Source organism: Aedes aegypti, chromosome 1, assembly GCF_002204515.2.
Source record: "Aedes aegypti strain LVP_AGWG chromosome 1, AaegL5.0 Primary Assembly, whole genome shotgun sequence".
NCBI lineage: Eukaryota > Metazoa > Arthropoda > Insecta > Diptera > Culicidae > Aedes > Aedes aegypti.
In genome coordinates this window covers 144,571,164-144,586,147 of record NC_035107.1, presented here as the reverse complement: position 1 = coordinate 144,586,147, position 14,984 = coordinate 144,571,164, and the positions used below count along the sequence as shown (strand labels likewise).

Sequence of the window (14,984 nt, the reverse complement as noted above, 5' to 3'; positions counted from 1 at the left end):
TTTTTGTTATTTCTTGATGGATTTGCTTCATATTTTGCACATTTGTTACGCACATATACAACTTAAATATAGGCAAAGATTATCAACATCTATCCATAATTCTAAGAGTTACAAATCCTCAAAATTAAAGAATGTGGAAATAATGTCAAAAGAAGCCCCGTTTGACGGTATAGTACTAAATTCATTTTTTTTCATCTACTTATTTTATACAAATTACTGTAATAAATATTGGAACAACTACCGAATATAACCTTCAGTAAAAACCTACAGGATTTCCTGAAGAAATACCCAAAAAAAAAACCTTGGGTAGAAATCCTGGAACAGTTGGTAAAGAAAAAAAACAGGAGTATACTGCCCATAACTGCATATTTGTAACATTCGACAAAAGTAGGCATTGAGTAAATGGGATACCAAGTGTGCATTTTATTGCAGTGTGGTAACTACAATTTCAAAAAATTACCAGGAACTCAAAAGTGCTTATTTGAGGCTGATATTTTGTACAACTCATATCGCATACTAGGTGATTAGTCAGAAAATAATTCTGATAGAAATTTCATTGCTATTACATTACGAGGCACATTTATAATCTCAATGTGACTGTTATGCGGTTGTAATTACCAATGTGACAAAACAACTTGGTATTTTTTTCGAATTTTCTATAACAATCTCACAGATTTCAGTAAATTGATCGAAAGTATTTATCATTTGATGACTCTCCATGGTATTAACTCCAATTTGTCAAAAATGTCGAATGTGACTGCTTTGCAGTTATGGGCAGTATATCTCTGATGCAAATTTCTGGAGGGATTTCCCGAGGAAACTCTGGATAAATATAGAGAAAAATTCTGAAAAAAATGTTCGAATCACTGGAAGATACACCTGTGGAAATTATCTGAGTAATTTCTTAAGGAACCGGTGGTATTTTGTTGAACGACTTTCCGGAATAATCCATAGAGGAATCTCCGGAGCTGAAGAGAGATATGAATTCAACAAGAAAACTGCTTAACATCTGTTCATGAACATAAATACAACAATGGTTTATGCAAAATTTGTCTATAATTTGAGAAGAAAAATGTCAATAATCCTCATATGAGTGCGCCAAGAAATTTTCATTAAAATGGTTCCTGACAAACCATTGGGAACTTCAAATGTATTTCATGAGAGAATTCAATATTTATGGATCTTGGTGGATCTGAAGGAATTGCTATAAAGATTCTAGACAATTTATGGAAAATATATTTAGAATAATATCAGTAGGAATAGTTGGTATATTTCTTAGAAGAATATCAGGAACTGTGAGTTGAGTTATCTTGCAGATTTTCTAAAAAGAATGTTGGTAAAAACCTTGGCCACGGATTTTTGAAAGAGTCTTTGGCAGATTCGCAGTGACGCAATTATTTACGAAGATGATGATCAGTTCAAAAAAAGATATATTTACTAATCTTTTTTCATATAGTCTTTTTCTTCAGGGCTGTGGATCTCTGCATGTATAGAATCAGGGCCATGAGCGTATCCAAGGAGGGAAGAGCAGCCCATAAAAATGAATAATTTACTACTTTTGGTAGCGAATAATAATTCGTAAAGCTTTTAACCTTTCAGTCGTCGCGCGGTTTTTTTATTTATTGTCGCCAATCATGTTTGTAGACCGTTACATAGAATTTCTTATGTGCTAGTTTCACTAATACATTCAATTTTCCTACTTAAGATAATGTGCGGAAGTATTGTTTTAGCTTCGCTTTGGACCAAGTTAAGTCAATTAAATCATAATGTTTATTATAAGTAGTCATCATTTGGTTCATTGGCCCAAATTTTGCATAATTAGTACGGTGATAGTTGATTGCAAATAGTTCTCGATGGTGTAAACGTCTTGATGGTACATAAAAGTTTAATTTAGATAATAATTCTAGTGAATCAACTTTATGAGAAACAATATCGTTTATAAATGAAATCATAGCATATTCGCGACGCTCTCTTAGTGTTTGAATATCAATCAGCATACATCTAGCTTTGTAAGATGGTAATTGAAATTCAGTCCAACCTAATTTGGGAAGAGCATTTAATAGAAATTGTTTTTGTACCGACTCTATCCTTTCTTCATGTACTGTTGAAAAAGGTGACCAAATTATGTTGCAATATTCAAGTATTGATCTAACATAGGCAATGAACAATGTTTTTATTGTGTATGGATCATTGAAGTTATAAGCGAAGCGTTTAATGAAGCCTAACATATTATTGGCTTTATTTATCATAGTGTTATTGTGATCAATGAAAGTATGTTTTGAATCTAAAATTATGCCTAAATCTCTGATTCTATTACATTTTTCAACATTCTGATTGCCTAAAGTTATTGTTATATTAGGAATGTTTCTTTTCCTGTTAAAAGATATCAGGTTACATTTTTTAACATTCAGTTGTAGTAGACTTTTCTGACACCATGTGTGGAAAATTTGTACTTCATATTTAAAAGTATGTATGTCCTGTGCAGTTTTTATTTCCAGATAAAGTTTCATATCGTCAGCATATATTAATACTTTTAGTTTGTCAAGAATAAAAGACAGGTCGTTCACAAACAGTATAAACAAGAGCGGACCTAAATGAGAGCCTTGTGGAACCCCTGAAGTGGCATGTATGGGAGTTGACCTATTTCCTTTGAATTTCACTATTAGCTCGCGAGTGGTTAAATATGATTCGATCCATTCCAGCAGTTTGGCTTCAATACCCATTTTCCGCAGTTTAAATATAAGCATGGGTATATCAACACGGTCAAATGCTTTACTAAAATCTGTGTACAAAGCTTCCACATGATTTCCATTTTCCATAGCACTCAACGAATAGTTTACAAATTCAAGCAAATTAGTGGTTGTCGATCGCCCTTTAAAACAGCCGTGCTGCGCTGTAGTTATTCTGTTTTTGATTTGGATGAATACTTTTTCATTTATGATAGCCTCAAAGAGCTTCGGAATGCACGAAATAAGGGCAATGCCACGATAGTTAATAATATCAGATTTTTTGCCAGATTTGAAAATGGGAACAAGGTATGAGCTTTTCCACATCTTTGGAAAGACTCCAGACTCCAGTGACATATTGAAGAGCCAAAATAAAGGAGTAGTTAATTCAGTTGCTAAAGTCTTCATGAAAATTGGAGGAACTCCATCCGGTCCTTTACCTTTGGTTGCATCCAAGTTTTTCAAACCATTCAATATTTCATGAACATTTACATGACTGATACCAACATCGTTAGGAAATTCAGGATGGAAATCGAAATATTCATAATCACGATCAGCTTCAGTGAATGTTGTGTAAACTTCTTGAAAAAAAAATTGAAAATAAGTTACATATTTCTTGTGAGGTATGGCCAACCTTATCATTAAAATACATTGTAGAAGGAAAGTTATTGGATTTAAGTTTAGATTTAACATAGTTGAAGAAATTTTTTGGACAGTTTTTGATTTCTTGCTCAGATTTGGAGTTGTAGTTCTCATATGCCAATCGCATTGCTGAATTAAGCTGTTCGCTCATGTTCAGATATACTTGTAAATTCTCTTGACTTTTATGATTTTTGTAAATTTTATGTAGTTTCTGTTTACAATTCTTCAAATTTATTATTTCTTTATTGAACCAGACAGGATGTCTTGAAAAACCATTACACCTTCTTTTAATGATTGGTACTTCTTCTAATATGATTTTGAACAAACAATTGTAGAAAACTTCAGTTGAATTATTTACATCATCTCTACTTCTCAAAATCGATTGCCAGTTTATATTATTTAATTTATTTCTAATGTTGTCATAGTTTGCTGAATTATAGTCAAATACTTCCTCAAATTCATTGTCAATATATAAATCTGTATTAGAAATAAACTGAGAAAATTCTATTGCCGTGTGAAACACTTCATTTCTCCAAAAAGGAGTCAATGCCTTATTAACACAAAAGTCATAAGAGACGTTCGTTAGCAAGAGATCAAGATAGCAGTTTTGTTGATTTTTTACATGGTTGATTTGATTAAGCCCTAAGTTTGCAATTTTGTCACCGTCAGAACCACCACGCTGCTGTTGTGTACGAAAAGCGAACTTTTTTCAGCAGTATTGTACAAAATACAAAAGCGCGACGACTGAAGTGTTAATAAACTGATGGTGGAAATTCCAGGATGTTTAACTATAATGAATTATGAAAAGATCTGATTTTTGCCTGCTTGGGGAAATTTTTGGCAAATTTGTTTGAACAAGTTGTTATGATAAAATAATTCGTAAATAAAAATAAAACGATCGTTGCATTTCACGAACTATCGCAAAATCACACTGATTACACTGATATTTTTGTTCGAAATATCCTCAAGAAAATCGCAATTCTCCAAGAATACTACAATAATTATTATATTCTTTTATTTCTTTTATTATTTATTAGCAAAAGTCTGTCAAAAATCCAAAATTGATTATCAACGAAGTTGTGGGAACTTTTCTGGAATTATTGAATATTTTGAAGCAGACTCTCTAAAATATATGTGATAAAAATCCAGGCCTACTTCCGGCACAATTCATAGATAAACCAAAAGACGAATTTCTGGAGCAATTCATGGTTAGTTTTTAGAGGGATTTTTGTTAATTTCTGGTATATTTAGGGGTTGATTCGTTCAATAATTAATTGAAAAAAATTGGTTGATACTAGCGATAAAGTTGACTACTTGTTTTTGCTTATTTTAATAAAAAAATTGCTTTAAATCCAAACGTTTTTTCGCGATCTTGAATAGAATACATTAAGTTTTTTTGTACGTCGATCGATGTCCCGTAAAGACCGGCGTAATTAAAAAAAATGACGTAAAAACCGCGTTCATTAAAAAGACCTCTTGTTTTTCGTCGTTTCATGACCATACGAATCATAATGTAGAACATTTATTGCCGACAAGAAAATACTGTAGGAAATTTCTGTATTTCTAGTATGCTTTTCCATGTTGGCTTTGCAACAGGCACTTAGAATAGAAAAGCACCCACAACACTGTGGCCCCCACATTTGTAAGTCCAATTCGAAAATATAATGGAAAAGCAAAAGTCTCCGAAACTTCAATTAGTGCGTTTAGCGGGTAAAGGCAAAATCATCGAAACCTAAAATCTCCGGATCTTCCGGTGAGAAACCACCCCCCCCCCCCCTCTTGGCCATATACGGTTTTATGCAATCAAAACATTAGCTATGTCAAAGTATGTTGAAAACTAGTAAGAATGAAAAAAACGCAGTTTTCCAAGTCATGTTTAACGATTTGACCACTTTTAAGGATGTTCCGGATCTTCTGGAAGGCATATTTCAGTTTTTCAAGGAAATTTCCATGAAAGTGATTGCTTAAATCACTCTAATATCTTTCATGTTGCACGATTGGCTGTTTAGTATTATAAAACTGTTCGGGGAAGGAAGTTGATCAATTTTTTATCCGACTTGACCCAGGAGGACACCGAAATAACTCCGGCCACAGGCAAAATTTTGGACCACTTTCCCCAGCATTGGAAAATAGAATAGTTTGGATTTCATATAGTGAAAGAAGTTTGCAAATCGGATAGAAAATAGCTTCACGAGAATTTTTTGATTTTTTTTTAACCCGGTCGGATACGGGTTAAATGCATCTCCATTAACACCAATTCGACCATACTCACATGGCAAACGTTTTCTTGAAATCAAACCCGAGACTGGAAATAAATGCTTCACCTGATGTAAGCTGAATCGCATAAACAAAAGGGAAAAATCTGTACACGTGCTTTCGCGTCTCTCCAGACCAGTAGATAAGCAAGCAGCTATCCGGTACCTATGTTTATTCTCAACGCGATCGGTAAAGCACGCTGCCTGTATCATCTACTTGTGCTGAAAACAAAGGCAGTGAAATCTTACATTACAACGTGATCGCATATCGACCTGTGTAGTCTGCCTCCGCATTCAACTCAGTATACCCGAGCAGAATCTGATTTCAACATTTTATCAAAATGATATGATTTTGATAAAAGTTTTTGATAACCGTTTTCTAGAATTATATTTGTACATCAAAGCTCACAAAACATCACAACTTTCAAGCTTGGGAACCACTGAAGTAATAGATTACTTATTTTAACGTGTTTGATAAAAAATTCTAATAACAAAATTAGTAATCAGTTTGGTATAGTGCCTATCAAAGTTTGTTACTGATCTCATGTTGTGTTTTGATTGTTAAAAACTCGATCAGAATATTATCGTATATGACTATTTCACAACATCGAAATTAGTTTTCCATTAGTTATCATTCCCTGCTCGAGCATAGGGCCATTGTCCCTTTCATTGAGCATTCGATTTTTTTTTCGATTCGGTGAATGTTTCTCTGAGTAGTTCAGGTATTTTTCGTGCCGCATTGATTGATCAGCATACAGAGAAATACTCGAAAAGTGTAAAACAAGTGCTTCTACCCTACATAGGCTTCTAAGCAAATTGATGTCAGTTCCTCAGTTCACTTGCTGGTTCATACTAATACTTATTTATGAACCGGATGACTAAGGGGTCTTTGGTTCGTTGGAAACTTGTTTTTCTCTTCAATGCATTTACCCACATGAGAAATATGACCGTACAGCATTTATAGACTGCAATATAACTACACATACCCTTCTTGGAGTTCTCAGCTTCCCACACGAGTACGCCGGCATTGTACACCACTCGGTATTTTTTCTTCGATATCACAAATGTGTTCAGAAGCACTTCATTCTGCTTGTCCATGACTTCTGTAGACTGGTGTGGTGACCGAGGACAGGAACGATTATATGGGCGCGTTGTTGCGGAACGGCTGTTCTAGCAGCACAGCCCGGTTGCAATATATGATGGTACTACGAGCACAAATTGATGCTCATCAGCGAATTCTGGTGCCGCCGATGGAGGGCTGATTCCGATGTGTATCATAAATTGATCTGCAACGAATGAAAAAGGAACAAATTGAGATAAATGTGTCACAAATTTGAAATGAATCGCAAATAAATAAATATTATCTTTAGCTAAAAACTCGGACCCCAATCATAATGGCAAAAAATACTGTCTGCAATCACATAGGGGCTGTCCATTAATTACGTAAGACAATTTTGGTGGTTTTTCAACCAACCCTCCCCTCATGGTAAGATTTTTTGTATGAAAATCAAAAATCATTTGTATGGTGCGTAAGAAATCTCGAACCCCTCCTCCCCCCATAAACCCTTACGTAATTAATGAACCGCCCCATATCAGTCCTATAATTGTGATGCCGTATGGGTCGTATCTATAAACTGATGATGAGACAAATCAATTAACTTTTACTGTTTAAAGAGCGATTTAAAGTTTGTTAAGCGTTTGAAATATTTAAATTGTCAATCAAAAATTAATTTTAATTGAGATCTGAACTCACCACAACTTTGTCATATACTGCAAGAAAATCAAAATTTACCCAAAAAAGTTACAAGCATTTGAAATCGTGTACAAACAGAATAAAATGAAAACTATATACCGTAAAGTGCCGTAATTCAGCGCAGTTAAGGAATAAAACGATTCAAATTGTTAATTAAAAATTAGTATTGCATCAACAAAAAAGCTTTATGGGTGGATCGCTAACAAATCTATTCAAGATTATGGGAAAAATATAAACTAGACTGTATTCATAATTTACAATTGTGATTTTTTTGAAATAGTTCACTCGTTGAAATTGCCTAATTCCGCGCATTTTTCAAACGCTTTTCCATATTCCGCGCAGAAGAATGCCTAATTCCGCGCACTCATGAAACAATCAAATTAACATTAATTTTGATTAGGGGCTGCAGCCATTAGTTACGTAACACTTAAAATTGAAAATTTTCAACCCCCTCCCCTTCCGTAACACTTTTTGTATGAGAAAACGTAGAGTTTTGTATGAATCGTAACTTTTTTGTCTACGTTCAGTTTTTTTTATTGACTTTTTGTCTATCACATGAAATAAAGATAACCAAAACCGTGGTATTGGTACGTGTGAATTTCGTCTAAGGGAAAGTGGGGCAATTTGGCCATCTTAAGAAAAGTCGTAATAATTGAAATTTTTAGATCAATACACTAGATACGCACAATTTCCGTCGCCTTAAAAAAAAAACACGAATGAATTTTTCGTCGATTCTTCTGTCGATGGGGTGGTATCAGGTATCAGGTATCAGAAGGCCGGCTCCAGAGGCACGTTCCCCGCCATTTGGGAGATTTGTGCCATCGCCATATTTGAGCCTATTTCATCATCTACCCGATGGGAGAGGAAAGGGAAGGGAAAGATGGGAGGAAATAGGAGTGGGGTCCCTTGAAGAGGGAAAATCGCATAAGCGAATTGAGAGCATGTAGCTCCATACCACAATGGGTTCGAACAGCGCCCTAAAAAGGACACTGCAAAACGCATGAGCGTAAAGAGAGCCTATAGCTCATTACCACAGCGGGTTACGAATAACAGAATGTCCTGAAGATTCAGGTTTCTGAAATCAGTTTCACTTAATAAGTTCGTAAACTCGTGACTGATTCTATTCGAGCAGAGCGTTATGTCTAACACTTCTTCTCTATTAGAAACCAAGTAATTGGAAGCGCATTTGCACAAAAACTGGACAGTTACATATCAGGTGATACGAAGTTCCATAATCGGAGTCACAACTATCAAACAAAAGAGTCAGCACGCTGAATGTTTGCTATTTGATAGTTGGCCTGTCAACGCTCTGACCAAGAGACTGCAATTCTGCTTTGACAGATTTGTTAAATACTTCGCCACCCTTGGAGATGGCTCAGTAATGTACAATTTTGTTTGACGACATGACTCCAAACTATTCCAATATTGCTTGTGCTGAGTTGCCGCCCAAGAATTTATCTGAAGCTTCACCCAGCACTTCGAAATTGGAATAGCCGGCTCAGGGCCAATGAAGTCATGCGATGCTCCATCGCGAGCTAGCTCATCGGCCAATTCATTTCCAGCGATGGAAGAATGGCCAGGTACCCATACAAGGTTTACAGAGTTGACTGAATTCAGTTCCTCAATTTGAGTTCGACATGCGATAACACGCTTCGACCTTGAGTTGGCCGAAGCAGGAGCTTTTATAGCACTCTTGAGGTCTTTACAGACCGCAGAGGACATGCTTCTTCAAAAACTTCCATAATGTAGGATGTTGTAGTATCAACGGCATCATGCAGATCACTTGGATTTTCAATGGACGGAGAATATCCATGAAATTTGGTCGCAATCAATTCAATATAGAGTTCCCAGTTTCTTGAGCGGGGATTCCTAAAACGCAAAGTCTGCGCAGTTACATTTGAATGTTTAAAGAAGATGTAGCGATGATCAGATAATGATTCCTCATCTGATACATGCCAATTCGTCAACTCGTGACTGATTCTATTCGAGCAGAGCGTTATGTCTAACACTTCTTCTCTATTAGAAACCATGAAGGTTGGGCGATTGCCTATGTTAAGTAATCCAAGGTCTGTACTACGAAAGTATTCCATCAGACTGGAGCCTCTCAAATTGATATCTGAGCTGCCCCAGATGATGTGATCAGCGCGAGTTTGCCATTTCAAGTTTGCTGAAAGTAGCAAAAACTGGGTCCACAAGGTTACCTGGATAGAAGTTCCCTCTACGAAAGTAGGGTTATTGTACTAGCGCCACTTGGGCTGCACCATTTTGCATGAGTCTGCAAAGATTGATCGTTGCTGTTCTTTTATGCTGAAAATTGATCTGAGCTAACCTAACCGTAGCCACTACCCAAACTAGGCAGGATTAAGCTTTTTGCAATCTCAGCACAAAAAAGACCAGCAACGAAAAAACCAGATCGGTATCTATTTGAAGTCGCCAAAGGCGAAAGAGCACAGAATACACTGTGTAAAACGCATAATGCGAATCCATATAGGTGATAATTTAAATTAAATGTCAGCATATTCATAATCCCACCCTTATTTAGCCTCAGGATAGAGACTGAAGAAGGGCAGCCGATTATCTCGAAGAAACACAAGGTCACCTGCACCATTGCTCCGGGTAGCACAGGAAGGACTCAATACTGTGGAGGGCGCCCTGGTACCCCACAGGCTCCGTTAGCGGTTAGGTTTTATTTAGACCCCCCTAACCATTCGTTCCTAGGCACGGTACGCATCACACCATAAATTAGGGGTCACCTGTGAGGTGGACTTTTACCACCGGAACAGGCAGTCCGTAGTGTTAACTCTTAGCCAGTTGAAACAACCGCTACCGACACTACGCGGCTATCTAGGCTGCTCGGGAAAAGGAGGTTAATATTGATGATTAACTCCTGACGTGCCCAAGCAGCCGTCAAACCCTATTTTATGTTGTGAAATCATCCCATAGAATCTAACAATTTAATTATTTTATTCACTGAACTGGAAAGTTTAGAAATGAAATACTCTTTTGAAATTTGACTTAAATATGCTTCTTATTGCATAGTTTTAGACAATCCGGTCGAGAAAAAAACCCCATCTTCTTCTTCTTGACATTAACGTCCTCACTGGGACAAAGTCTGCTTCTCATCTTAGTGTTCTTATGAGCACTTCCACAGTTATTAACTGAAGCTTTCTTTGTCAAAGTTGCCTTTTCTGCATTCGTATATATCGTGTGGCAGGCACGATGATACCTCATGCCCAGGGAAGTCAAGGAAATTTCCACTACGAAAAGATCCTGGACCGACCGGGAATCGAACCCAGACACCTTCAGCATGGCTTTGCTTTGTAGCAAACTGCACTGTTCAGTTCGCATTATTGTTTGGAATCAAAGGGTTTTAAGCAAATCAATTAATGGTATCCACTAATGCCACGGGTAACTGAAACTTATTTTTTTAAGCAAAAAGAAACCTCAGAAGAACTTAAGGGTCATCCATAAATTACGTCAAAAAAATATGGCCATTTTCAATCCCTCTCCCCCGTATTATCATACTTTTTGTATGGAAGCTTCGTAAATTATGTAGAGATCGTAAAGTTTCCGTGAATCATTTCCGGAGAGTGTGTCGTAATTTGTGGGGTCTTCTACAAATTACTGAACGATATGTTATTTTTACAATAATTCTATATGGATTGTATAATATAAATAAGAATCATAAACAAGTATACATTGCCAATGTTATGTGTGGTTCATTATGCTAAGTAAATTTTGTGCGCACAGATTAATTCAGAATGCCGAATCTCGGCTAATTTCAACCGAGATCCGCACAGCCGAGCTCGTGAGAAAAATCTAAGTGTGTGTAGACTATTTTGTTTAGGCTGTGCATAAACCACGTGGTGTTTTTCCTTGTAAGGGACCGTCCATAAATGACGTAGCATTTTAGGGGGGAGTGGGGGGTCTACGATTTTGCTACGAACCATGTATTAAGTATGGGAAAATAAGCTACGAAGGGGGAAGGGGTGTCAAAAATTGGTCAAAAGATGCTAAGCTTTCCCGATATTCCGCTTGTACATGAAACGTATGTATGCATAAAGTTACTTTTCAGAGAAATAGACAGATGTGAAGACGGATATAGCATGTTATACTTGTCTGTTGTTATGCGAAGAACAGTGCGCGGAATTAGGGCATTATGAAAAAAGAAGTGGCCTAATTCCGCGCAATACTTTTTTGAATAAAACTCAATAATTATGCTAATATTTGATAAGATTTCATAGAAGCACCATGAAACATATCTGTAGCAAGTAGTTCCATGGAATATTACATAAAAAATAAAACATTTTTAATAAAGAAATCGCGTTTGTTTTTGTCCTACAGTCTTAGCGCGGACGCTAAGAAAATTAGAAAAATAACGTCTACTCCGACGGGCCTTCACTGATTATTTTTTTATGCCGCGAAAAAATGCCTTATTTGCTTTTATTTGTGATTCAAACTTATTCTTGATCAAAGTAGCCTCGAATAGCATTAAAAGTTGCTGAAATATTAATGTGTCTTTCCATATATAAATAATTTTGTATGAAATGCGCGGAATTAGGCACTGCGCTGAATTAGGGCACTTTACGGTATAACGAATAAGAGTCTTAAATAGGTGGACGAACCTGGTGAAAAAAATACATTGATGAAACTCATATAATGCTCATAACATTTCTGTATTGGCTCAAATCGTAATTACAATTTCCAGTTAGGATACATTTTCAATGTACAGTTAACTCTCCCTTACTCGATATTCCGTGCCTCGATATCGAGATAGAGAACCATATTATAAGTTGGTTTTCATGATGGATCCAAATAATAATTTAAATATTTTAAATTGAAATGATGGGGACGGACCTGGTGTAGTGGTTAGAACACACGCCTCTCATGCCGAGGACCTGGGATCGAATCCCATCCCCGAGATAGTCACTAAAAAAAATAAGTGACGACTTTCTTCGGAAGGGAAGTAAAGCCGTTGGTCTCGAGACGAACTAGCCCAGGGCTAAAAATCTCGTTAATAAAGATAGAAAAAAAATGGAATGCTCGTTCTTTGAATGGTAAAAAGGACAAGCCAATAACGTGCATATAGCAGTGTTACTGAAACGTATTTGAAACCTGGATCTAAACTCAAAAGAGATCCTAACTTTTTTGTTTATCGTAATGATCGACTTGGTGGGGCATGTGGGGGAGTTGCAATCATCATTCATAGGCGTATTAAACATCAACTGTTTTCGTCATTTGAAACTGAAGTTTTTGAAACTTTAGGTGTTTCTGTTGAAACACAGCTTGGTAAATATACTTTCATAGCCCTACATGATTTTCCTCTTCTAGAAATCCATCTACGATTGACTTTGTCTTAATTGACTCTAGTCATCTTTGTAGCCAACTGATTACTCATGCTGATTTTGATTCTGATCATGTCCCTGTTACATTTCAAATATCCCATGAAGCGATTCTCAATCCTATCAGCTCCACTTTCAATTATTTTCGAGCCGACTGGAATATATATGAAACATTTATTGACTCTAATCTTGATGTTAATATTCCTTTACAAACAAAAATTGATATTGACAATGCTCTTGAAACTTTAACAAATTCCATTGTTGAAACCAGGAGCATTGCAATTCCAAAATGTGAAGTAAAATTTGAATCCATTATTATAGACGATGATCTTAAACTCTTGATCCGTCTTAAAAACGTGAGGAGAAGGTAATTTCAACGCACTCGCGATTCTGCTATGAAAAATATATGGATTTGCAGAAAGAAATCAAGAAACGTTTGTACGATTGAGAAATACAAATTTTGAAAATAAGATTTCTTAATTGGACCCTGGCTCTAAGCTCTTTTGGAAATTATTTAAAATGTTGAAAAAACCTCAGAAGCCAATACCGGCATTGAAAGAGGAAAACAAATTATTACTAACCAATTGCGAAAAAGCTCAAAAACTTGCTATGCAGTTTGGAAGCGCGCTCAATTTTAATTTAGGACTTACTAGTCCAATTGAAAATCTAGTTACTCAGGACTTCGAAAATATTCTCAATCACGTTTTCGAAAATGCCTGGGAGACTGATTTGGAAGAAGTGAGAACTATTATTGAAAAATTCAAAAATATGAAAGCTCCTGGCGATGATGGAATTTTCTACATCCTCATCAAGAAACTTCCAGAAAGTAGCTTATAATTCTTAGTTGATATGTTTAACAAATGTTTTCAATTAGCATATTTTCCTGGCAAATGGAAAAATGCTGAGGTTGTTCCAATTTTGAAACCAGACAAAAATTCTGCAGAAGCTTCTAGCTATCGTCCAATCAGTTTGCTTTCCTCCATCAGTAAACTTTTTGAAAAGGTCGTTTTGAACAGAATGATGGTCCACATCAACGAAAATTAAATTTTTGCCAATGAACAGTTCGGATTCCGCCATGGACATTCGACCACTCATCAACTTTTACGTATAACAAATTTGATCCGTTCCAACAAATCTGAAGGCTATTCTACTGGTCTTGCTCTTCTAGACATAGAAAAAGCATTCGACAGTGTTTGGCATGAAGGTTTGATCGTAAAATTAAAAAACTTTAATTTTCCAACATACATTGTTAGAATAATTCAAAGTTATCTGTCAAATCGTACACTTAAGCTTAATTATCAGAACTCCAGATCTGAAAGACTTCCTGTAAGAGCTGGTGTTCCTCAAGGCAGCATTTTGGGACCAATATTATACAATATTTTCACATCTGACTTACCTGAGTTACCTCAGGGATGTCAAAAATCTTTGTTTGCGGGTGACACAGGCCTCTCCGCCAAAGGACGAAGCCTGCGTGTCATCTGTAGTCGATTGCAAAAAAGTTTGGATATTTTATCTTCATACTTGCAAAAATGCAAGATTTCTCCTAATGCTTCCAAAACTCAACTAATAATATTCCCACATAAACCAAAAGCTCTTTATTTAAAACCTTCAAGTAGACATGTTTCACGATGAGAGGGGTTCCAATAAATTGGTCAGATGAAGTTAAGTATCTAGGGCTCATGCTAGATAAGAATTTAACTTTCAAAAATCTCATTGAAGGCATTCAAGCGAAATGTAATAAATATGTAAAATGTCTCAATCCCCTTATTAATAGAAAATCAAAACTTTGTCTTAAGAACAAGCTTTTGATATTCAAACAAATTTTCAGGCCAGCCATGTTATATGCTGTATCAATATGGACTAGCTGTTGTAATACCAGGAAGAAAGCTCTGCAGAGAATTCAAAATAAAATTTTGAAAATGATTCTGAAGCCTCCTCCCTGGTATAGTACCAATGAGTTACAAAGAATATCCAATGTTGAAACATTGGAACAAATGTCAAATAAAATAATTAATAATTTCAGGCAAAAATCTTTACAATCTTCTATTGCAACGATTAATGCGTTATATATTTAGGTTAAGTTAGGTTAAATAAATTGAAAACGTGTTTTTTTCTCTTATAAGCAGCTGAAATCAACTGAGTGGGGTACTGGAAGCGGTCTGGAAACACGGAGGAAAGTGTTTGTTTTGGAAGTTTGTTTTTCCAAGTTTGTGATGAAGTGGAAGGGTTATGTAGGTTGAAATTAGAGTCATCTCATAAGAATACC

General features: G+C 35.9%; 1 protein-coding gene across 2 annotated transcripts in view; it reads right to left on the bottom strand.

Moving 5' to 3' along the window:
* Positions 1 to 14,984, bottom strand: part of LOC5579301 (ceramide kinase) — a 66,899-nt gene that overhangs the window by 32,501 nt on the left and 19,414 nt on the right. For both annotated transcript variants that reach the window (XM_021849599.1, XM_021849606.1), the window contains one exon: positions 6,610 to 6,909. In XM_021849599.1, the coding sequence (XP_021705291.1) occupies positions 6,610 to 6,721 (112 nt within the window). In that variant the 5' untranslated portion in view covers positions 6,722 to 6,909. The remainder of the gene's footprint in view (positions 1 to 6,609; positions 6,910 to 14,984) is intronic.